The sequence below is a fragment of the Plectrocnemia conspersa genome, unplaced genomic scaffold (assembly GCF_051122295.1).
Source record: "Plectrocnemia conspersa isolate PC_06_02 unplaced genomic scaffold, ASM5112229v1 ptg000005l, whole genome shotgun sequence".
Lineage (NCBI taxonomy): Eukaryota > Metazoa > Arthropoda > Insecta > Trichoptera > Polycentropodidae > Plectrocnemia > Plectrocnemia conspersa.
The window spans coordinates 17355772-17382733 of NW_028277169.1; the positions used below are offsets into that span (position 1 = coordinate 17355772).

Genomic DNA, 26962 nt, shown 5'->3' on the forward strand with positions numbered 1-26962 from the left:
CCCATAAACATTCATTAGTTAAATATTACCTTTCTAAGATAAAGTTAATCCGTGCCGAATTATTGACAAAGAAAAAAAATTGGGGCTTCGCACCTCTCCTTGAGCCTCCGCCTCCATGGACCCCCGGGTGACATTAATTTACTTGCTAACGTATGAAACTGAGGAACATGGAACACGCTATTTTAAATTTTTGATTGATAAATTATGTTTGTAATAAATCAGATATTTATTCCATACGTCGTGACAAATTTTAGTGTGCAATAAAAATAATTTTGTAAATAAAATGGATATGTAAATAGTAACAACTTCTAATTTATTATTAACCTCATCGTATATCGAGTTATTTATTCTCTCAGTTATTTATTTGATGGTATGTATTGATGCACAAAACTCGAAATATTGTTTTGTGCAAATCGAAACCATTTTTTTTCTTTTTTGCCTAATCTCCTCGTCAAATAGTGACAATAAAGCTAATTCGTCACTTAAATACCATATATGCTGGCTAAACTTTTAACGTTGCTTTTGAGATAATTTTGTCAATATTTTCATATTCTTTCAACGACTTTATCAAGCACATATTTTGGTAAGGAGCTTTTACTGCTGAAATTAATTTCATGCATGGCTAAATTAAGCACTTTAACACATTACTGACTTTATAAAAATCTCTAATCTTAGATACGAATTTAACATCCTGGACGTGGCAAATTTTGTGGCTCACTGGGGGTAGTAATCCACACAGTGTTTTAGTCAGCTTAGTACGATAAACAGGACAATTATTTTAGAACAGTATACGTATTATAGATATATATATATATATATGATGCGTTTGAATTTGATACTTTGTTAAATTTATGTGTACTTAAATAGGATTAATATTGAAAAGAAAATAAAATTAATAGTGGAAATATTGTATGGTAATTACAAAGTATTTGATTTATAAATATAATTATTATATTTAATAATTATATTTATAAATAAATATAATTATTTTTTTAACCAAAATATCAAATTGACAATTTGCCATAAATAATACTATAGTTCACATATTTGTGTATTAAAAGCTTGTTTAACATATAAAGTAAAATCAACCGAAGAGTGAAAACCTTTTTCGTTTTAACAAGTTTTGTTCGTGTGGTTTTTGGTTCGGTTTGCGGTTAACTGCGCACGACCGTGAGCTCATAAATTTAGTTCGTAATGGTTTTAAATGCTACTGATTCAACGATAGAAATCGAACACCTTAAATATAAAATTAATTATATTATCAAGTGTTTGCTGATAATTTAAATTATATTTTTTTAAAACGCATATTTTACCTAAGAGTAAGATATGATATTATATTATACAATATTAAAAATAATATACAATTATTATTTTTTAATAATATAAAAAATCCCTGTTTTTAACTTATCACGTTTTTTACTCAATAACATTTTTTATTTAATTTTTAAGTACGAAATAGGCAGGTTTAGGTTAAGTCAAAATCTTAAAACCCAATATTCCGGAATGGAGTTTAAATTAAATAATTGATACTATTTTAAATGGATGATTTTTGTACTTCAAAAATAGACAAATAGGGACATATATTTGGATTACGACAATGTGTTCACATTAATATTATATAAGGAAAACTAATAACACGAGCAAATTAATAGGTTTATTTTTTACCAATAGTTAAAGAGTAAAATGTAAAGTACATAATAATAATTCCAATTTCTCATCATTTATGTAGATAAAAGCAAATTATGTAATTACGGCAAAAAACGATAATAAAATAATTAAGAAAATAGATTTTACCAAATTAAGAATATAATTACAAAAATGTGACTGGAATGTAGATAAAATAAATGTTGATATAATATGAAATAATATTTATAAAAATATTATGGATAGTAAAACAAAAAGTCAATGTAATTTAACCCAAAACCGTGGTTCAATGATATTATTAAAAATTCTTTAAAGAGAAAAGATGAATCATATAAAATATTTTTATTAATAAATACAAAACTAGTAAAATAAAAAGTTTTAAATGAAAAATGGAAATCATACCATCAATGTAAAAATATGGCAGTCAAAGCATTAGGAATAGCAAAAAAATGATATAAAAAGTCGATGGATGAAATAAAAAATGTCACAGTCAGAGATATTATGACACAATAAATATGGAAATTTATAGAAATATATTTATATATCATCATATGATAGCAGAAAAAAATATTACATACAACATTGAGAGTACAACAATTCAATAAAATAGGACAATACAATAATGAAACATTTAATGTAAAATTTAGGGAATTTAAATCAGTATCCTTAGAAGAGATTGACATCATAATTTGTAAACTAAAAAAAAAGAACTAACACTTGTGAATTGGATGTAAATATAATTAAAGAATCATCGGAAACATTTGTGGCTAAATTACAATATTTAGTAAATTAAGCACTCTAAATGAAAAATACCTGATACCTTAAAGATTGCTACTATTTACCGTTACCTAAAATAAAAATAGTTAAAAGATTGAGAAAATAAAGCCAATTAACATTTTGAGTATTACAGGTTCTTACATTGAGCTTTTGTTATTCAAATATGTTCTTACAGAATATACAGTTAAACAAAGCCAAATTCCGTATTGATCGTTTCAAGTTATTTATTTTTTTAAGGTATCTTTCTGGTGTTTTCCAAATAGTCTCTTTCACGATTGTTTGAGACTTGATCCTTATTTAACAAAAAACTTTTTCGTATATTATTACATTTCTTATAGATTGCTTAATCATATTTATTGAAGTATGTAAGTAAAGAAAAGTTTGACTTAACACATGCAAAACTAAATCGAGTTTTTTCATATTTTGCAACACTCCTTGGGCGAAGCGTGAAAGTATCAATGTTATCGTAAATTTAGTCGAAAAGTTTAAAATTGAATTTTTAACCCGCTCTGGCGTGAGTTAGCGAAAAAAAACTCACATACAAGTCGCGTTTAACTTTAACCGCATTAGAAGCTGGCGCGTTAGTGCCTCGCGTTAAAGTTTTCATATAAAATATTAAACGCGAATCGCCTTAGTACAGGGATCTTAATTGGAATCATAATCAAGCTTGTAATAAATTAATAAAATTAATATTGTTATTCTTGTACGGGGAAGCCGAGTTCGCCGGGGGCTATCACATTATTTCACCGCGTTCCGTATACGATAAACCGAGATAATGTAGATTAGTTGGCGGAAAGTCGACGCAAATATACAACGCGGGTTTAATTGCCAATTAGGGTAACATTTTAAAGAAGGGTCGATTAGTTCAAAGGTATGAATGAAAGAAATCTGATGTTAAATACGCGTATAAACCTTAATCATTTAAATAATAATTAGTAACCTCACGAATTTTAATACACCTTTCATAATCATTGAATCTAAGCAAAAATAATTAAAATTACATTTTAAATGAAAGATCAAAGTTGTTTATATAAATAAACTTTTCATCTAAACTTCATTTGTGTTTGTTAATTATAAAAAATAATTTCGGAAAAGAGTTTTATTTGATTTATATTACACTCAATTTATAAATATCAAACAATATAAAAAGCCACCTCTGGTAATGTCAATAACTTAAAAATATTGATTTAATCGTTATTTGGCATACAAAAAACTAGGGGGTGATATTTTTTTACACTCTAACAAGGAACATTAAACATAGCTTCGCTTAATAATTTTTATTTCAAAAAATGAATTAAGTATTTTTCAATCTTAATATAATTTAACATTTATATATAATTCTATATATTTAAAAATATTTTTTCAATTTTAAGACTGTATTAGTGATTTTACGATATGTAATTCTTAGAACAGGGCTCTCCAACTTATGTCCCTCGAGTACATACAATCCGGCCCGTAGCCTGCCGCCGGATTTACATTGAATCCGACCCGCGGCCCTTTTATTTTATTCTTAACTTCACTTAGTTTAAATTAATAATAAAACACTAATACAAATTTACCAAAAATATAACTCGCTTACAACTGACTAAAAACTGATATTTACTAAAAAATATATTTACATAAATAAATAATATAAATCAAAAATATACATATGCTTAATAAAAATATCGTTAAATGAGAATAGTTAATTCATTAATTAATAGTTAATTTTCTTCCGCTGATAATGATAATTATCCAAAGTTATTTAAGATGGGAATCGCTCAAATTAAATCTATATTTATTTTTAGAAAAAGTAGTGCCAAATTTAAAAATGATTTCCTGAACAAATTTTTGAAGTCGGCCATTTGAAATATTTTCATAAAAATCCAATAGTAACAATTTTTGTAAAATATCTTTTAAAATATCATTATATTGTAAATTAATTATTTCCAACTAAAGTGATGTCAGGAGAACTTTTATTTCGCATTTAAAAAATAAAATGCAAGATATAGTATTAATACAATTTACGAAAAATTATATGCATAATGAAATTCCATTTAAGTAATAGTTTTTTTCATTATTGTAATTAATAACGGATAGTGGTATGCCGGTCTATGAAAAATTTATGGCGACCAATGATTAAAACTGTTAGAGACCCCTGTCTTAGATCTTACAATATTCTATAATATCTTTAATGCCAGTATTACCGTATAATATAGTTATATGGTGATATATTGTTAAAAATCACCCAAAAATATAGATAAAATTACAAACGCACTAAAAGGTGTTAAGTATTGACAAAGCTTTTGATGTTATTTTAGCACAAAATAAAAATCTTAAATATCTACTTTACTTTTCTTTTATTTTTAAGGCATGTATTCTTGTCTAATAATTTATAATTTTGCACTTAATGCAGAAAAACAATGGTATTTGTTACAGTATTAATATATTTTTTTAACTTTTTTTATAAAATACTGTAGCATCCTAATTACAAAGCTACTTTAAAGATGTAGGTTAAGAAATAACTATTAGATTAAAAAATGCCATAAACCAGATGGAGATTATTACGTACGTCAAAATTTATATTTTATTTTAATGATTATGTGAATAAAAAAACCCAACAAAAATCATATTAAAAAAGCTTCAATAAAAAATCTCACAGAAAAATATCCGTATAGATCAAAGCTTTGGTGGTTGGACGATGTGACAAAAGATCCCAGTGCAGGCGAAGCCAACAAATGGAGTGACCCGGCGCAGGATCAGAGCGAAGACATTCTTGGAGAGTTGGACCAATAAGGACAATGACGAAACATCTGGATTTGTCAGGATATACTTGGAAATCAGATCAAGTAACAAAGATATTTTTTTAGACTATTGTCCCGATTATTTTCATCCCATATGATTAGATGTTCACATAAATATAAATAAATTAATATATTTGTGGATATTTTAAATTAATAGCGAATAAACTAGCATTGTAAGAATAAATCAGTGACTAATAAACAAAAGTCGTGGGTTCGAATTCCATATAGATTATTTAATTTTTATCGTATTTGTGAGATCTAAATTACTTATTATTATATAATTTTAATTTCAAACGATCATCACAGAGGTTTTCTTAAATTTTTCTAATTGCACTGATAAATATGGTGATGATTAAATAATACCAAGTTAGATCGTGCATATGGGATATAAAAAATTATCTAATTATAAGCTACTTCAGCTCATAGAAAATATCATATATGTATACACAAAAAATAAAAAGAAAAGTCGAGACTTCTAATTTTATAATTTATTATACCAAGTGATTTGTTTCTTTGAGGATATATTTATTTTGTGAGGAATGAGAACTGCTCATCAGCAAAAAAATCATCAGCAATTTGATTCTGTTTATGACAATGACGACAAGGCTTTGGCATGTATTTGAAGAAAGTGAATTAAACATGAATAAATGGTATTGATTTGATTTGGAATTTATATAATAAGTTAACTTAAAATATAATATATATTGAAGTTGTATGAAAAACATTGCCTTATAATTGTGTAAGCTTTTCCTGATTTTATATCTACTGCTTTATTTAAAAAAAAAAAACAGTACAAAGCAATACCTAAAGCCCCACATTTCTACTATCGCAAATATCCACACAATTATGTAACAAAAATAACCGCTCGAGAAAAATTGAAAAAAAAGCTCACCAGGCTTTCATCTCGTACAACCTCAACTGGTCTGCCAGTCTGCATTTATCAGTTTTCCAACGTATTTTTTTTTATTATTTTCATCCGTAAAACCAAACAACGGGGGTAATTCCGAACGAAACCCGAGTTTAATCCTGCGCACTCCGGGCCCGTAATCCCGGTCCGTATCGCCAATTAATACACCTGCAAAATTCATGGCCGGTTTGCGTTTTGTGTATTTATTATTTTTTACCCCCGCTTAACGATTCGTCGTGCGTCGTCTGGTTTTTACCTCTCACGTAATCCGCCGTAGCCAGATTTTTCTACGTGGCAATTAAGACTGAGCTTTTATATAGTTCGTAAATAAATTTAATATATTTGGGAAATATATAAACCGCTGATTGTTAAACTTTGAAGATTGTCATTTTGAATAATTAAATTATATAAAATAAAAAACGCTCTACGAAGTTTGCCGTGATTGGTTAATTGTGGCGTGTTGCACACCGCATCAATGAGCGCAGGAAACGTAACGAACGAAACGTTTCTCGGAACTGCTTTTTTCAGTTCTGGAGTCAGAGGTGCTTATTTTGTTAAGACAAAATAAACAGAAAGTTGTTTTTTAATTTGTTGTGCAATAAAGGCGTAAAGGCGCAATTGTTCAAAAAGAATTCCGTGCGTCAAGCTAGATGCGAAGAGAGAAGCGGTAGCTTTTGCCATTTTTTGCGATATTCGCTGGTCTGAAGTTAAGTCGGCTTTCTCTTGCTTAAAGTCCAAATTGGAGCGGTTTTGAAGAAAAGATTTATTGCAATCTGGTGTGAATGTTCAAGTGTCAGGAAAATATTTGAGAAGACGTCCTCAGATGAAATCTCACGTTGTAACCTAACAGGCGTAAGCCGAATGCGTTACAACGGGGTAAATCCATACCAACTGAGTAAGCCAATCAAATATAATGAATACCTACAAGTAAGTATTAACCACTAGACTGAAAGTCTAAGAATCGGTGACATATATATATTAATAATTATTAATTATTATGTGTTTTATAATATATAACCAATATATGTCATTAAAGCTGGAGCCTATATTTTAAATTATAGCGCATTTTTTTATAAATATAAATAAAGTTCCGATGCTCGAACCCGAAACCTCAGAATAACTAGTCTGAAACGTTACGGACTAAGCTATTCCGTCCTTTTAATCACGACTATTTACAAAAGGTAAGCAAGTTTTTTTAAACGAATCTTTTCACTGATTATATATTTTTTATAAGCAGTTCTCTGAATCATCGTAGACCTTTTATTAAGAAATAGGACCAAAATATAAAGTTATTCTCTATGACACGAAAGTTCACTAGGTTTGAAGTTTTGAAACGGTTAATTAAACCATGGAAAAAGTAAAGTCTTTTGTAAAAGAAAAAAATGTTCACTTTTAGTTCATTTTAACAAAACGAATTTTATCTATAAGTTGATTTAAAATACATTTTATCTAACGAATAATATAAATAAACAGCTTAACTCCCGTGGACTCGTGTACGAGTCTTGAAAGAACATTGTTTGGTGGCAGTGAATTAAGGTTTGGGTTTGAAAAATACTTGAATACCATAAAGTTTGCCTCTATATGATAAAAAGGGATGGTAGTATACTATTTTTTACATAATATCAAATCAAAAATAAATTATATTTTACTTCAATTTTTTGTAAAAAGAGCCGTCTTATCCCATTTCGTCGCAATGCAATGAGTCGTCGCCTTTTTCGGGCACGTGAATTTTTTAATGAAATGTATGAATCAAAATTATTTATTTCATCTAAGAAATAATATTTTATGTTACACTCCTTGAACAGAAATAATCGGGGACCCGACAATGCCGCGCCGGACAATCCCGCGCCGACTAAGCCGCCCCGATATAGCCGCGCAAGACAATCCCGCGCAATACAACCCCGACATTGCCACGATAATAAAGCCGCGCCGACATTGCCGCGCAAATCAAAATTATAAAATTGAATAAAATGAAAGAAAATGATTTTTTTAATTCTAATTATTTTGTTTTGTGGACAGCTCTATCACTAGTGATTTGCTTTTTGAACAGGTAGTCATAGATTGGATGATGCTGGACAGTAACAAAATATACCGAAATGAAAATAAATCAATACAATATCATTAAAAAAAGGTTAGGTTGTTTGGTTCTACAGTGAAAGTTGGCGCCAGCGGTAGCGAGACGCCTCCCTTTTCCTATATATATTTGTAATTATTAATAAATAATAACCATGTTATAAAATTAATTTTGTTTTGACTTCCTATGTCGGTATTGTCCTGCGTGGCTTTGTCGGGGTGCCGAAATAATCTTCAGGAGCAAAATTATTTGGCTAAGTAAACATAAAATCAATCCAATCAAAAGAAATATCAAAGATCCGCGGTTGATAGAAAATTAATTAGCAAAGTTTTTCAACCTAAATTTCTGTATATTATTGCATAATTAAAATTGAAAACGTTACAGTATATGTAGATAAATTAGATAACATAGTAATCATCCATTAATTTACGAACATTTTCACCGGGTGTTTGTTATTTTGCTATTTTATCACCATTTAAAAAACCCTAATGACTCACAAATTAAGGAACCAGGGAAAAATTACAATTCGGATAAATTTATTGCCGTCATTAAGTGAAATATTTGAAAAAAAAAATATTATTGCGCTTAAACGGATCTAAGGTTGCGGTGGTTACAAACCAGTTATTTATAATTTAATAATATATATCTTTAAATGCTTTTATACATTTTTGTTAAAAACGATTTATAAAAAATATCGGTTTATAATATAATATAATTTGCACTCACCAAATTTTTCGGCGTCCATTTTCTGCGTACAACTGTCACAGACATTTTAAGAATTACACTTATACACTACACTATATCTTTATTTATATTTATTTTTATTATTTACACTTCTTTATCTATTTAAAATATATTATAATTTGCACACATCACACATCAAAAAGTCACGGACACATTTATTTTATTAATAACAATTATAAACCACACTGTACGCTAATTCATATTTATTTTTATTATTTACACTTTTTTTATTTATTTCAATATATTTTGATACGTATAAAAACATTCGTCAATATGAAGAGGAATTTCACAACTCTGCACATGTAAGCTGTATCCTTGCTTATTCTATATGCAAAACAAACACGTCATTTTCTTCTCACATATTTATCACCATAATTTATTTTTATTGACTGATGATTTTTGGGCTTATCCGAAAGCCTCGCTGGTGAACCGATAGCACGGGCACGGCAAGGTGTGGTAGAAATCGATGAAATGTCTTCAGCATCGATAGATTCCACTAAATTATGAATCCATCATTTAGCCTTACTCAAAAGAAAATCTTAGAGTTTAATTTTGCAGTTAGAATTCAGATTTTGAGAGACACGGAACGAATTAAACAACGCGCATAGAAATAAATAAAAAACTACCTTTTTATCCATTCCATTGTTTTTTAAAATATTATGTAACTAGGCAACGATCGGCGTTATCAACACTTTTGAGGCTGGCCGTTTTATTTGTTTTTTTTTGTCTATCATCTGGCTGTTATGAAAAGTACGTATTCATATATCATTCTCAAATATCTATTTTTATTTGTTTTCTAAATTTAGATGAGCGTTGTAACTTTTCTGCAATGTTTCATTTGTAGTATTAGTACAATAAAAGGAAAAAAAATAGGATAAAATATTTATTGTATTAAATAAATAATATAATTTTTATATGGCAATTATTACATGAGCAATATTAAATATTTATCCAAATTTTGAACATACAATGAATTATTATGTATTAATTACTGATTTTATTTTAACAAAAAATAAAATCAGTCAAAAAGAAAAAAAATAATAAATTATATTTTTATTGAATGAAAATCTAAGGCTTATATTTTACTATGTTAATTGTAAAAAAAGGCTACTAAAATACACAATTAAAATAAAATTACGTTGAAATATCTAATAAAATATATGTAGATTATATATTACAAAACAATATTTTAAATTAGTAATTTCTTGGAATGAAATAATGATTTTTTATTTTCGTTTGATAAAATAATGAATAAAATGTGTAATTTATTTTTAGAAAACTCGTTACATGACTCAAAACCCGTGAATACATTAAAATATGTTTTATAACACCAAATATAAAATTAAGTGCGATAATAAAAAATGTATACTTCAAAGCATTATATATTTAAATTGTACTTGCTTTGGATTCATTATAAATATTTTTTATATTTATATATACATATATAGATATCGTAATTTTATATATATGATACATATAATATCACTAGTTTATTACAGAGAAAAACTGCGATTTTTCTTTACACAATTTATTATTTATGTTCACTTCCGATGAAATAATGAGGCTGAATGAACGAATGTTTATTCGCCATATTCAAGTCTACTTAAGTGAAAAATCGTATATGAAAGGCGCAATTTTCTTCGCACTTTTTTCAGTGCTCTCTAATCAAACACATGAACAAATGTGCGAATTCAATTAAGCGTAAATCTATTTGATTAAGCGACATCGTTAATGATATATTATTATTATATTTTTATTAGACATTTTATATATTTAATTCAGTTTGTATATTCTTGTCTAAACATATTGTCAAAATGTATATGAGCTCGTAGTGTTATATTTAGCTAAATCAAAGCTTTATCGTCGTGCTGCGGTTTCGTTTGTACAATTATTGTCAGGACGAGCGGCAATAATAATATTTGTATAATGCTACTTAACCGTGAGTGGAAAGCTTGTATTATATTGCCATGTAGTACTCTTCCATATTTATTATTTCAAAAGAACCCTAAATATATGTATATGTGTGTTCAGTCGAGCAAACGAGCTGATGTTGCCTTAAATCATTGAAAATTGTGGTCTTAAAATATTTGCAATGGCCATGTTGCTCGTTAGGGCAAGGGACTGCTTTACGTTGGTGGCCCTTGTGTTGAATATTTAACCATTTGTTCATATAATACATTTTGTTGGTGGGCGGTTTAAAAGTATGCTTAAGAAAGTATTTAAATAATTCACATATTTAATCATGTTAAAATTGAGCCTCCAATATCTTACTAAAACTTGTACACTGTAGTGAAAACAACAACCGAGTAATAAACCATTTCATATATTTACAAGCCTAATTAATTCTTTTATGTAACTCGAACCACTATTTGTTTCAGTCTTCTCATTCTGAACCTTCGAAATCCTTGTTAATTTTGCAAATGACAATTAAACAGCAGTTACATGACACAATCACAATTTTATAAAAGCTAAATAGTAAACATGTTTGGATGATACTAAGCAATAGCGACTCTTAATACATCCAGAGTCGTATAAAAAGTATATTTAAGTATATTTGTCCTGCATATACGACTTTAAATTCCATGAACGATCTATAAACATAAATGGTCGTAAATAGCGACTGAGGATAGAGCGAATTAGAGAATTATGGTGATGACTTTTTCTCACCTTTCGAATGTCCCTTGTACATATAAAATATTCCAAATCCGTAAATATTTTTTTGTATGATTTATTGCCGTAATAAATTGAGATGTCTTTATTGTAAGGAACAGTAGTGCTCGTTCAAGATCGACTCCCATTGCCCATGATTCGGGCCATTCAATTACTCTTAAAAAAATATATATACGAAGACGAGCGTTTCATAACTCACGCGCGTGTGTGTGACCATTTTTCCAGTGCGTAATGGATTTTCTGCCCTTATGAGTATAAATCAAGCGGAACGGTCGTGTACCTTTGTCTTTTTTCACCCCCGTGACCAACTTGTCCGCCCCAGGTTAAGCTCTAATTTACCGAGTTATGAAGCGCACGTTGGTCAATTTTTTTTCAAATTGTAAAAACATATATACAGAATAAGATAAACGATATTTATTCAACATGCGAAATACATGAACGCCTAAATAAAGATATTATTAAATTATAATATTTAGTTTAACAGACTGTAAGATTTTTTAATCCTTAAAATAAATTTAAACAGGTTAAAGGAATATAATATTTATAATATTTTTTTAAATCAAAATACTACATTATTATTTAATTATAATATATATTAAAAGTTGCCCAAAAAGGGGAAATATATATTATGTGTTATTTGCAGACAGATAGGTAGGGGTGTTTAGTGTAACATATAATATTAACAATATTATATAATTATCGATTATTGAAAAATATATAATAAAATTCTAACATTTTCAGAAATCGATTTAAAAGTATTTTTTGATTATTGAAAAAAAAAATTTTGAAGTTATTTACCAAAATTAATTGAAACTTTTGAAATATATCAATAACATTTGAGTTTATTAGTAGCTTATTATTAAAAAAACATTTAAATACCTAATAGTAAAGACCTAGCTTGATTTTTTTACTATATTTATCGGTGAGGTTAGGTTAATCTAGATCATAGTTTCTTAACCTTTTTACATTCACGGACCACCAAAAAAATCAAAAAATGTTTTGCGGACCATCAACATTGGAAAAAAATAATAAATATTTATATAATTGATTTTTTATTCAAAATAAATAATTTTGCAACACAGTATGCTGATATAACCATATTTAAGTATATTAAAACATTCAGTAACAAGAAATATAAATATATATTTTTCTTATTTTGCAATTACTTGCGGCCCACCCAATAATCTTCGCGGACCACTGGTTAAGAAGCTATGATTTAGATGAACTTAATCTGTAATGATCATTTGAAATTATATTTATATAATATTCACTAATTCCGATCTCTAAAACAAGATAGAAAATTTAAAATAAATACTAAGGTCCATATAGGATTCGAACCCAGGTCTTTCAGGTCAATAGTCAGCGACTTATACTTCTTGTCTATCGTACTGTTTGTCTTAATTTAGTATAAGGCAAGCAAAGTTTCCTTAACACTAAATTTTGAACTGTTTTATAATGTTTCTTGAAATCATTTTAAACTTGCTTTTTGAGAATGATAAGATAGCGTTATTTAGGTCTGTTTTAAAAAATATAGATTTTTTAATCTTACCGCACATTTCTTAAGCTTTCCGAGAAAATCACTTCCGTTGTCAAGTGGCAGGGATATTAAAAGTTATGAATCATTACTAGAGCAAAGAATATACCGCATTTTTTCTTCTTAGCCTGAGTTTTTTAACCCTTTGACAATTGAAGAATTCGCTGCAGATGGCTCAATGCCGAACTTTCGACTTTGACCAATCGGGCTTTATTAAAGGTATCCTTTTAAGATCATCCCTAAGTCTGCAGCTTTCACTTTGCATCCACATAGCAAGGTTATTCTTATAACGTAAGGCACATTTTTAGAATTTTCTGGAGAGGGCGTCTAACGATACTCTCCACCGAGACTGCAGCTTTCATTATTCACGCACAGAGTGAGATATTCTTATAAGGGTAATCCAGGAGTCTGCACCACTTCGAATTTTCCTGAGAGCGGGGATGCCATATCGCTCCTTACAGACAAAAGCCCTTAAATGGCGCGTCGTTGAAGGTCTGCGCTCTCAGATAACGTATTAAAAAAAATATATTTTATTCAATTTCATTTGTATCATTATAAAATATATAATATACTACCCAAAAATCGTTGTGTATTTCGTTATTGAAATTATCGTTATTTCACAAATTTGTATTCATAATTAAATATGCATACACTCATACAAAATTGTTTTAATTTGGTTAATTGATGGTCAGTGAAATTTGATTATTATTATCAAATTTAAATGCCGAATAAAATTTCCATGTGCTCATGAATATTACTTATTATTGCAATACTTGCTAACAAAATTAATCTACTGTTGATTCTTAAAAGATAATTTGTTTCATAATGTTTAGTTAATATTCAAATAAAATATAGTATGAAGCAATACATTTATACATTTCTATACTAATCCATAAATATATATATTCTATAAATAATTCTAAAAATACACATACTAAGCAAATATATATTTATTACAAACTGTTCCGGTATGATAAATATTTGTGAGAATCCTTTCTTGAACGATCACAATGCACGTCTCTATAATATAAGTTTGCGCATATATACTATGGTGTAAAAAGGGCTGCACCACAAAGGCTAATATTTTTTCGAGATTAAAATCCTTCAGAGGTTGCTCGACTACATAATAATAATAATTTCGACCCAAAACTCTATCGGTTTTCGTTTTAGCGTAATGCTAATGGACACGACTCAGTCAATCGAGTGTGCGCGGACTGCCACCCGACGAGAAAAGGGGCAAAGCCCTACCCCCGCGAGTCAAAATTAAAAAAAAAATATAAATCAGATTTTTCAATTTCCGAATCGAGATGCTGAACAGAGATATTTTATTCCCTTTCTCACTCTTTTCAATTAACCTGTAATGAACCCTGACCGAGCGCGCGTCAATGTTTCGACAATCGCACAGTGATTCGCGAAAAAGGTGCCTTTGTTGTTCGACAATATTCGATTATTTATTTTTAATCTAAATCCCGCGTTACTGAAAGAACGTATTAATTTATGAATGTATACGAACGAAGGGAATGCCAATTTGGTTTTGAAAAATGAAATTTTTATATGAACGAGGGACGCTTATTTATATTTCTATGAAATAAATATTACACTTTTAAACGTAATCCCATTAAGGGCTATAAACTTTTTTAACGAGAGATTTTGTAAACCATATTCGAAGCTTTGCGTGAAGTACTGTTTATCCACTTATTATTCTTTTCACTTCATTGAGAGGCTGAAAGTATTTTTTGTAAAATTTTATAATTGTAAAATACACCAGAAAATATACAACACTTTTTACTTTCAACGATTCTGATATTTTATAATTTTGCTTTTGAATCAATGTTGTAGAAAATGAAACTGGAAAGTGTTTTTCACTTATAAGTTTTTGTTAGTACTGGTTAAAAAAGGATCACCTAGGTTTTATTAATCGTGTTTATTAATTTTGTTTGTAATAGAATAGAAAATTATAATGCCAACTTCATTAAAGATATCAATATTATACATTAACTTATCCATCACAATTTTTTCTTCAACAGCTATTTTTTAATCGACAGTAAAATTCTTTAATACTACTTTTATTATTCATTAAAAAGAGTGAAAATCTGAGCAATTTGATTCTGATTTATATTTTAATTAACTACGTATTATATGACTTTATAATTAAAATAAATTTGCAGAAATATATTTAGCAAATAAGTAGAGTACATAAATGACCAATATTCGTTATCAATATTATTATTTTATTAATTTATTTAGCTTAATAGCTAATCTTTACATCTAACAAATTTAGTAAACATATATAAAAATATATAAAAAATACATAACAGAAAGAAAAAATATACAATAATAAAGACTTAATATTATAATATTTTATTTCTATATGTACGAAGGTGTTTTTTTATTCCATTTATAAAACCCGTTATATTTTTGCTGTTTCGGATTTCTCTTGGAAGACTATTATATAAATTAAAACCTCCGTACATAATTCCCCTAGCCGTACTCGTTTTCTTATACTTAATTATCTTTAAATTTTCTCTATTTCTAGTATTATATTTATGTACATCTTTATTTCTTATTAAATACTTATTAAAATAGTGTGGTAACATATTATTTTCTAACTTATATATAAATACTAAAACATTCATACTCAATATTTCTTGAACATTCAACCATTCTAATCTATCAATCATACTTTTACAATTAGTTAATCTATTTTTATTTAAGATTACTCTCATTGCCCTATTTTGTAATTTTTGCAACATTTGTTTATCTAATTTATTCAACATATTTAATAGTGTTGCACAATAATTAAAATGGGGCAATATTATACTATTGTAAATTATTTTTTTTGTATTTATACTTAATATATTTCTTAATCTAGATAATAAACCTATTTTTCTACTAATTTTTTTTAATATGTAATTACAATGTTCTTTAAAGTTTAATTTTGTATCAACAATTACTCCTAAATATTTTATATTATCCACTATTTCTATATTAGAGTTATTTATTACTATTTTGGTACTATCATCTAACACATTTTTATAATTAATAAACATACATTTAGTTTTATTCTCATTTAATTTAAGTACATTATTCTTTAACCATATCTCTAACACACCTAATTCATCATTCAAATTACTCACAACTTCTTCAATGTTATCACCCATGCAATAGATCAATGTGTCATCCGCAAATAGATGAACTTTACATTTTCTTACGTTATTAACTATATCATTTATATATAAAACAAACAACAATGGTCCCAATTTAGACCCTTGTGGTACTCCATAATACACTAACCTCTCTTCAGAACATACATTATTTATCTTAACTTTTTGTTTTCTTTTATATAAGTAATTATTAAACCATCTCAAAACTATATCACTTATACCTATACTCTCCAATTTCTTCAACATTATTTCTCTGTCTATTGTTTCGAAGGCTCTCTTGAAATCCAAGAAAACTGCTCCAATGATTTTGTTTGTATCCTTAGCCAACAGCCAATCATTTATCACTACTTGTAATGCAGTTTCAGTGGAATGCTTTTCTCTGAATCCCGATTGTTGTTCACATATTATGTTTTGAGAAGTAATAAATTCCTTTAATTGTTTGATTACTACTTCTTCTATTATTTTTTCTATACACGGTAGCATGTTGATTGGTCTCATTTCTTCAACTTTTTTACTATTTTTTATTTTAGGTATAGGTACAATAGTAGCAATCTTTAAATTTTCAGGCATTTCTCCTAATGAGAGTGCTTTATTTATTAAATAATTTAATTTAGTTCCTATTATTTCCCATGTTTCTTTAATTATATTTATATCTAGTTCATCAGTACTAGTTCCTTTTTTAAATTTACATATTATGTTATGAATTTCATCTAATGATACTGATTTAAATTTACTAAATTTTACAATTAATGTTTTATTATTATATTGTACTAAATTACTAATCCTTGGTATTGAATTTACAATTTCTTCTATGCTCTCAATGTAATATGTATTCATCTTTTCTGCCATTATATAAGGATCTTGATATATATTTCCATTAATTTCCATTTTTATTATGTCGTTTTTCTGAGTTGGATTAATTAATTGTTTTATTGATTTCCACATCTTATTTGGATCATTTTGTATTTCATCTATCAATTTTTCATACCATTTCTTTTTAGCCATTCTTAATACTTTGACTGCCATATTTCTACATTGTGTGTATGTTTTCCATTTTTCATTAAAGACTTTATATTCTATTTGTTCTGTTTTTAATATTTGAAAAATTTTGTATGACTCATCTCTTTTCTTTATAGCATTTTTAACATCATCATTAAACCACGGTTTTGGGTTGTAACGATATTCCTTTTTAAAATTATATTGACTTTTTGTTTTACAATCTACTATATTCTTATAAATTTTGTTCCATATCCTATTAACATCCATATCATCTACATTCCAGTCACATTTTTGTAATTCTAATCTTAATTTATTAAAATTAATTTTTTTAATTATATCAATTTTTTTTGTTTTTTTAAACTTAAGTTCATTATGTTTTTCTATATAAATATATACAATTGAATGGTCAGTTATTCTTGGAGTTGATTTTACTTCACAATAAATTTTTTTGTTGTTGGTAAATACTAAATCTATTAATGTGCTCGATCTATTATTAGTCCTTGTATTTTCTTTGACACATTGTCTTAAACCAAATATATTTGATATTTTTTCTAATTTTGCTGTGTAAAAATCTTCACATTTGTTCCAATTAAAATTCCAATCTCCAATTAAAACAGTATCCAAAATTTGATCAAAACTCCATTCTGCAATATTATTTATAAATTCTATGAATATATTCGGATTACTATTTGGAGATCTGTATGCTATACATAATATTATGGGAATTTTTTCAATAAAAATCTTAACTGTGATAGACCAGTATGTCTTATCTTGATTATTTTTAAATATAGTATTGAATTTTATATCATTTCTAATATACAGTATAACACCTCCTGTATGTCTGGAATTAGAATCACATCTAATTATATTATAATTGCCAATATTTAGTTCAAATTCTTCAATGTCATTTGTGATATGGGTTTCAGTTAACCCTAAAAATATTGGATATTCCTTTTCAGTAATTAATTCTATTTCCTCTTTATGTTTTAAATAACCTTGTGCATTGATTAATATCCCAGTTACTGATTCTTGTTTCCCATATGAACTTGATTTTTTTAATTGCTATACTATATTATATTGTATTTTATTATAGTAATTTTGCTCGTATCTTTTATAAATTGAACAATTTCTATCCATGGAGTTGTGTTCCACATTCAAATTAAGATTTAGTAATTTATTTGCTCTACAGCAATTCACACAGTTTTCTTTTTTGTTGCATTGATTTATTAAATGTTCTTCCGAACCACATTTTATACAATTTTTTTTATTTTTACATTCACTGGCTTTGTGATTATAACCATAACAGTTATAACAACGGTATATGAATATGTCTTCATATACTTTACACCTATCCCATTCAATATTTAATTTGCCTACATCCATTATATTTTTAAATGTCGTAACATCTACTTCAATAATAGCATCATACTTATTAAATTTGTTTTTTTTAATATGTTTTACTTCTAAATAACATTTGTTTTCTTCTACACATGTGTTTTGTTTCATTATACACTTTTTTAGTTGATCATATTTTAATTCTTCAGAAATTCCAATTATTTTTATTTTTGGTTTCTTTAAATTTCCTACTTTTATATTATATTTATCTCCTAGTTTTTTTAATAACGAAGGCATATTAATAGTTGTTGAAATGCGTATTTTATTCGATTGCGCAGGTTGATTTAGCAGAAAACATAATTCTTAGAACTTTGTAAATATTACTGATATATACATGTACATATATCCGAGTTATAAATTATGTATTTAGAATACCAAGAATATATATTTGTAGCTTGTTTGTGAAATGTTAAATAACAATAGTTATTCTACAGATAAATACATATTATATGAACATTATAGTTTAAGCAAACTACTAGTTTATTAGCATTTTTTATTTTACAAGATAAATTTATTTTGATGATAAGAAATCTTAAAAAATACAAACATATTGTTTTATAGTTAATATGAAAAATTGTGTTATTTAACAATTCACTAGAAATCCTAGCGTTACAGAAATTTGAATTTTTGGCCCCTAAAACTTGGTTTTCAAACTTTTTTTGTTCGGAGAATTAGACCCAGCAGATAAAAGCAACGGATATCTAATCAATGTTTTTATTGATACAGGTTTTAAAAAAATGTTTATACAAACATGATTGAAACTGGCATAACTCGCTTTACTAGATAAGGTTAGGCTACTCTCAAGGAACATCAGAATTTTCTAATATTTTTTGAGCAAAACTTCCCCTATAGTAAGCTTTTTATCCCAAGAGCAATGAGTATATCAGAATGAAAATAATTGCAAATCCATTGTTAAATTTTTATCATATTAAAATATTTAACAAAAAAAGTATTAACAGATATTTTTTCTGAAAAAAATATGGAGAATTTTGTATCTATACTCCATTTTGATCATGAACTCTTTCTAGCATTGTAAAGTATGCAATAATGAAGGCCACTGTAATTTTCATATTGGCAACTTAATTGGAAAGATTGTAATATTTTAATTGAATTGACTTTACAACTATTAACAGCTTACCGCCCGGGTTTTTTTTTGCCAAACTTTGCTTGGTGGCCGGGCGATTTCGCGGAATAATGGAAAACAATTATTTTTTAGTAAATTCCCTATAACTTGTAAATTAATTAAGATATTTTATTGAAATTTAATAATGTAGCTTCTTTATGATTTTTTGCATAAATACATTGAGAGTATATAACGCACTCCAGATTCGGGAATTCCACACAGATAAAAATGCTTTTTATAATCGAAGGAATGCAGTATATTTAGTCTTTTATAAACTATTAATTGAAACGTACGACAAAAATTGCTCTTCTCTCAGTGATCTTTTATGATTGTGATTTTAATTAAAAAAAATATTTTTAATCTCCCCAAAATGGTCAAAATTTTGAAGACACCTCGATAATGGTGTATTTCATAAAGGGATTTAAATAATTTTTGCTTAACGAATCCTCTAATTGAGAAGCCAATATTTCGAAAAAAGATATCAAGAAATAGATTTAGAGAAATAAAAAAATTTTTGTACTTGTTAATAATGCAACAATTTCAAATAGTACAGATAGATTGGCGAAAGTGAAACCAATTTTAGATTACTTTTTAGGCAAATTCAATAATGTTTACAAGCCAAAGCAAAACCTTTTCCTGGATGAGGGAATGATTTCATGGTTAGGTAGACTTATTTTTTGGATATTTATTTCTTAACCAAATATAGAATGTTGTGCGAATCAGATGTCGGTTATATTTGTAATTTCAAATTATACACTGGAAATGCAGAAAGATTAATAAATGCACCGTGTTTATGCTGATAATTTTTATAATTGCAAAACACAGGACTTTGTGAAACAATCCGGGAAAATAAGGGTCTGCCAGAATCCCTCAAAAATATAAAATTATGGTCCCTACAGATGAAATATGGCAGAAAAGGTACACCGCGTATCTAAATTTAAAATACAAATAAGAGAACATATTTCAGAATGATATCTACTTTTCTTAGCAGCTGGATGATAGACACGGAGAAGAAACCAGAAGCCTTACAATATGTAAGCCTCAATGTATAATGGACTATAATATATATTTGAAAGTTGTTGATCTCACCGATCAATGCCTAGTTACCTAATTTTTCAAGAAACAATGGAATGAATAAACAAGGTAGTTTTTTATTTATTTCAACGCGTATTGTTTAATTCGTTCCGTGTCTATCAAAATCTGAATTCAAACAGCAAAATTAAACTCAAAGATTTTCTTTTGAGTAAGGCTAAATGATGGATGCATAATTCAGTGGAATCTATCGATGCTGAAGACATTTCATCGGTTTCTACAACACCTTGCCGTGCCAGTGCTAATGGTCCACCAGAAATGCTTTCGGATAAGCTCAAAAATCATCAGTTAATAAAAATAAATAGTGGTGAAAAATATGTGAGAAGAAATTGTCGTGTTTGTTTTGTATATAGAATAAGGAAAGATACAGCTTACATGTGCAGAGTTGTGAAATTCCTCTTCATATTAACGAATGTTTTTATACGTATCAAAATATATTGAAGTAGATAAAAAAAGTGTGAATAATAAAAATAAATATAAATAAGCATACAGTGTGGTTTATAAGTGTAATTAATAAAATAAATGTGTCCGTGATAGTTGTACGCAGAAAATATACGCCGAAAAATTTTACGTATGCAAATTATATTATATTATAAATACATAAAAAAGTGTAGATAATAAAAATAAATATAAATAAAAATATAGTGCGGTTTATAAGTGTAATTAATAAAATTAATGTGTCCGTGACAGTTGTACGCAGAGAATGGACGCTGAAAAATTTGGTGAGTGCAAATTATATTATATTATATTTTAAACGGATTTTTTTTATAAGTCGTTTTTAACAAAAAATTATAAAAGCATTTAAACATACATTTTATTAAATTATAGCCATTGCAACTATTTTAAATTTACACGAAATATTAGGGAGTAAATAAACATATTTATTTGTTTATGATTTTATTCCTCAGTGATTCTTTTAAGCACAAAAATATGTTTTTTTTCCAAATATTTTACTTAATGACGGCATTAAACTAATACGGCGATAATTTACCTGAATTGTTATTTTCTCTGATTCCTTAATCTGTGTATCATTGAGATTTTTCAAGCGAACACCAAGTAAAAACGTTCGTAAATTAATAGATGGCATTTTAAAATTTTTATTTGTTACTATGTTATCTAATTTATCAACATATACCGTAACGCTCCTAATTTTAAATTTTGCAATAATATACAGAATTTGAAGTTGAAAATTTTATTAATTGATATACCTACTAACATCCGCAGATGCTTCGATTTCTTTTGATTGGGTTGATTTTATGTTCACCCAGCCACATGTTTTGATCCTGAAATTTATTTCCGTTCGAGAAGTGTAACATAAAATTTAATTTTTTATATGAAATAAATAATTAAATTTAAACATTTCATAAAAAATCTCATTGCAGATAATACGACTCTTCTCACAAAAATTTGAAGTAAAATATGATTTATTTAATATTATGCAAATTGCATTACTTAGACTTTTCAAAAGTGTGTAGGGCTTTATTTGTTTAAAAATATAGTAAGCAACTATATATGATCATTTATGCAATGTTTCAGTCAAGTTGCAAATCCAAGTTTTGAAAGTATTTCTGCTTTTTGGAATTTATCGCATTTTACTTGAAAAACGTTAATTACTGAAAAAATACCCAAACACTACTTCCTGCAAATAATGTCTGTAAAATATTAAAGCTATGTAATAAAATTAACATATATAGTTCAATTAAACTGATATATACATACATGTGGCTTATTACAATGAACATTTAGAATCAAAAACTGTAGTATATTAATGTGTATTTAATAATTTTAAATTTATAAATGGTTTCGGTTTAAAGTTAACTACACATTTTGTATTGTATCTAATACTTTGAACGTAATATTTTTTACTGAGATTTGAGGTTTTAGCATAAACGTATTTTTAATATTAAATTGGTTGTTTAACCGGTAATTGGAATATAATTTGGTTTCTATTATTTTTTAGGGTGAGTGAGTTACTTTTTTATCTTACTTGGTCTTAGTCTATCGAACTCGAATATATTTTTATATGTTAAATAGTTGTTTGTAATATACACTGAAGTATATTAAGTTAATAGTAAAAGAAGATATAAAATCATTTTTAAGTGTTTTTTTATGTAAGAAAAAGAGTTTAAACTTACATTTATTATTTAGATTTTACAGTGAAAAATATATTTTACGTGGTAACATTGACTTTTTAAATCCTTAACTATGTGAAAAACCATATGTTTCGATTATTTTAAAATCGAAACACATATTTCTGACGTAGAGCTATACTATATTTGCGTTAACACAGTCAGTTCGAGAGCTACCATTTCATCATTATTCATAATTGAGAAAGAGATGGCAAGTTTGGGTTTAAGCCTTTATTATTATCTGTAAAGCGCATAATACGGATATATGTTTGACATACTTATCATTACTCCGATTGATTGATAAATAAAAAAAAACAGTAATGATTTTTTAAAATTTGTTTTAAATATAAACAGGAGTAGTGGCGTACAACTAACTGACTGTGTTAACGAAAATAGGGTGTAATAAGTTAATAATATTAAAATATCCATTTTAGTCTTGATATAGGTTGATTTTACGATTTTTTAGTTAAAAAAGTATATAAAAGTTAATTGAGTACAAAGTATATGTAGTTATATTTAATAGCATTCAAATAATACCATTAAAAATATTTTATTAAAATATTATCTTTAGTAAACATATTTAACGGTGTGAGGTTTTTAATCTGAAAAATAATTCAGTCGTTTGTGGTTTACTTATATTTTTTAGCGCAACTCTGAAATTTTAATACCACCGCCAGTAACTAAAGGTACTGCGACGCCTCTAGAGGAACTGTGATTAAATATAAATCATTACTCTTTTTACCTCGCTTTATTTTCCGTCCATTGGTTAGATATATTTCTGCGGTGGCTGTGAAAAATTAAATTATTCTCATGAAGCGTTTGAGACATTTACGCAAACATACGTGCATATAAAAAAGACAATCACTAATACAAAAATGACTGTTTAGGTTATTTACTTTGTACGTAGTGTATACGAGATATAGAAAGACCTTTCGTGAACCTAAGAAAATTAGCTGCCAATTCAAAGAAGTGTGTTAAATAGCAATTTGCGAAGCGTAAATTAAAGAAACATGACGTTGCATATTTGTTTCATATTTTTGGGTAATGAGATAGACAAGCTTAGAAATTCTTTGGTCCATATTTTATTTTATCGATTTTCAGCATTTGTAGGAATACTTATAAAAGTATTTTTAATTAATTTGTATTATTCACATCATATTATTAATGATAGGAAAGTTTGTTGTATGCATATATTTATTTATTAATTAATAACTAAAAACATTAATTCTGAAAACTAGTAACAGATTTTTTATGTAACTGGATACTATAATATAACAAAAAATACTTTTTACTTACTTATATATATATATGCATATTAAATACGGATATGAAAGAGTATACATATATGTAAATGTGTATATAAGTATACTAATATAATGCTTAATTAGATTTTATTTCTACGTTTACGTAGAAATAAAGATTCTTGAATCAACCCGTTCCAATTGAATTAGTTTATATTTGTCTCTTAAATACGGATTATTATTCACACTTTAAATATAATATATTCAGATATATTCAACCTCTGTTTAATTTAAAATTTTACTTTATATAAACTTTGCATTTATATTTAAAGTTAATAGTAAAATGCAAAATCGGTTGTTAAAGCTTATTAACATTCTAACAGTGGACGCTCACGTGTCAATTTTAAATGCGCATTGTGCGCCACTGTACTGTGAATTTAGTGACATTTGCATGCATAAAGGTCACTGTTAATTTCAGAATATACACGTGGCTAAATTGCCTCAGTCTTAATTCGATAAGCGAATGCATATCTCAGATTATTCAGGTGAATATGAAGCAAATTGTACTGCAGTCTCCAGAGAGAAATATAAATTATAATTGTATATGTATGTATGTAAATATACAATTCGGGAAATTAAATTTATCGATTTCGTTCCGAGCCAATACTTTATATACTGATATATTCTGATAAAACAATCAAAATTGCTTATCGAAACGTTTAAATGACCGAACATTGTCACATCAGTGTCGAACGAAAATTTAATATAATGAAAGGAAATGTCGACCAAAGTTGAATATCACCCATCAATTATTAATTAAAATGGTCAGATATTTAATTAAAACATTGAGTAGCTCTCTCTGTATACATATATATAAAACGAGTAATTAAAATATAATTATTTAGGTAGTAAAAAATATTGTTAACACAGTTGTAACAGTTAGTCGTACTTAGCCGTTACAACTTTTTTTGTTATATCTGTGTTGGTGCACATATGGACTTCTTATTTTAATACTAATAAAAAAATGAGTTGCAAAATTTACATTAGCAGAATTTTTATATAAAAATAATTTATCTATTATATTTACAGTATTCGATTTTGATTTGCAGGCTGAAATCAGCATTTTCTCATTTTACAATACGTATATTTATTATTGTATTAGAAAATGATATACACTCTTACAATTTTTAGAATATATGTAATATGTTTCCCTAATTTGGAAATGCGCCATATATTTTTTATTCTAAAGTGGTATTCGTTTTTATTATCTAATTATTATGATAAATCACCTTTAGTATTTGGAAAACTGCTAAATGCAGCCCATGATTGTATAAAAGTAGATGATGTGTTCTAAAGAGTTTTTTAAAACAGAAGTATCATCACACGTAACAGATACACTATAATTTAAAAAAAAAGTATTTATTATTACCATACGTTCTAAATTAAAAAAAAATCATTTAAAAATTCATTCTTTAAAATTATAGAAAGAAATTCTAAATAAAAAGCATTAGTTACATTGGACATCAAAGCATTTTGCGAACTTGTAAATGAGATTATTAATTCAATAACATAAAGATCTCGATACTGTCCCTTTTGCCATCAAACAAGTTATCTTGATATTGCTTTATTATTTTCAATGAGTTTATCAGTGACAACTTTCTACTCATATCTTGATCGTAAGGTTCACTTTTTCTTGCTTTAAATTACTGATAATAATTAGCTATAAAAATCAGTAATGACTCTCAGAAATAGTAGCTCTCCTTTTACAGAAAAAAAATCATATAACTACCCTTGTATAACCACGATATTGGAAATTGTCACTGACATTTTAAACACACTAAAAATACATCATTGTTAATACTGAGGTCTGGGAAAAACTGCCACGTCTTACAAACCTCAACAATATCTATCTGCTTGCATAACTTTATTAAAAATAAATTAATATATGTAAATACTAGGAATTATTATTTAATTATATTTTTCATATGTAATACATATAAAAATCTTTTACTTGAATTATTTATTTATTTTGAACAAATACGATTCTATGTAGTTAATTGAAAGTCTTCCTTTAATAACTTGTACATCGTTGTATATTATGCATGGTAAACGTGCATATTCAGCAGTACAGTTCTACATTATTTGCTTTTGCTTTGGCGGCGTAACTAGAAACGTAATCCCTTTACTGTACGGATTTTCTTCATTATCATGTAATTACGGAAATATAGCGAATACTCGGTTTCGTTAGCTTCTTATTTTAAATTTAATTTAATATATTTTTTCAAGACAACCGTTATACTGTGTCGTTACTTATATCTTTATTAAATTTAAAACGTAAATGATTTTTTAAATTTAATAATAAATAATTTTTTTATCTTTGGTAGCAAAAAGTTTGTTTTTGTGTTGGTGACCTCAATATGTCATGAAATATTAATATAGTTTAATATTTTAATTACAAAATTTATAACTGCGATGTCAAAATATTTAGAAATTAACATGTTAATATTATTTTTTATATAAGTTAAGTGCTATCGATTAAATTAAAGCACACACAACATCTGTTAAATTTGCATTGTTTAAAATAGTCCATGTAGATTTGCATATAAAAATGCGGAATACGCGTTTTTTATATATCGCATATTGATTTGGGTGGATTTTGTAAATTGCGTAGGACTTATCATCGGGT

At 27.1% G+C, this 26962-nt stretch overlaps 1 protein-coding gene across 4 annotated transcripts in view; it reads left to right on the plus strand.

The window, feature by feature from the left end:
* LOC148234992 (dipeptidase 1-like) overlaps nt 1-26962 on the plus strand; it is a 239457-nt gene that overhangs the window by 37643 nt on the left and 174852 nt on the right. For 3 of the 4 annotated variants that reach the window (XM_088186421.1, XM_088186420.1, XM_088186419.1), the window contains exon 3: nt 5079-5249. The exons of the other annotated variant lie outside the window; for it this stretch is intronic. In XM_088186421.1, the coding sequence (XP_088042547.1) occupies nt 5202-5249 (48 nt within the window). In that variant the 5' untranslated portion in view covers nt 5079-5201. The remainder of the gene's footprint in view (nt 1-5078; nt 5250-26962) is intronic. 4 annotated transcript variants of the gene reach the window in all.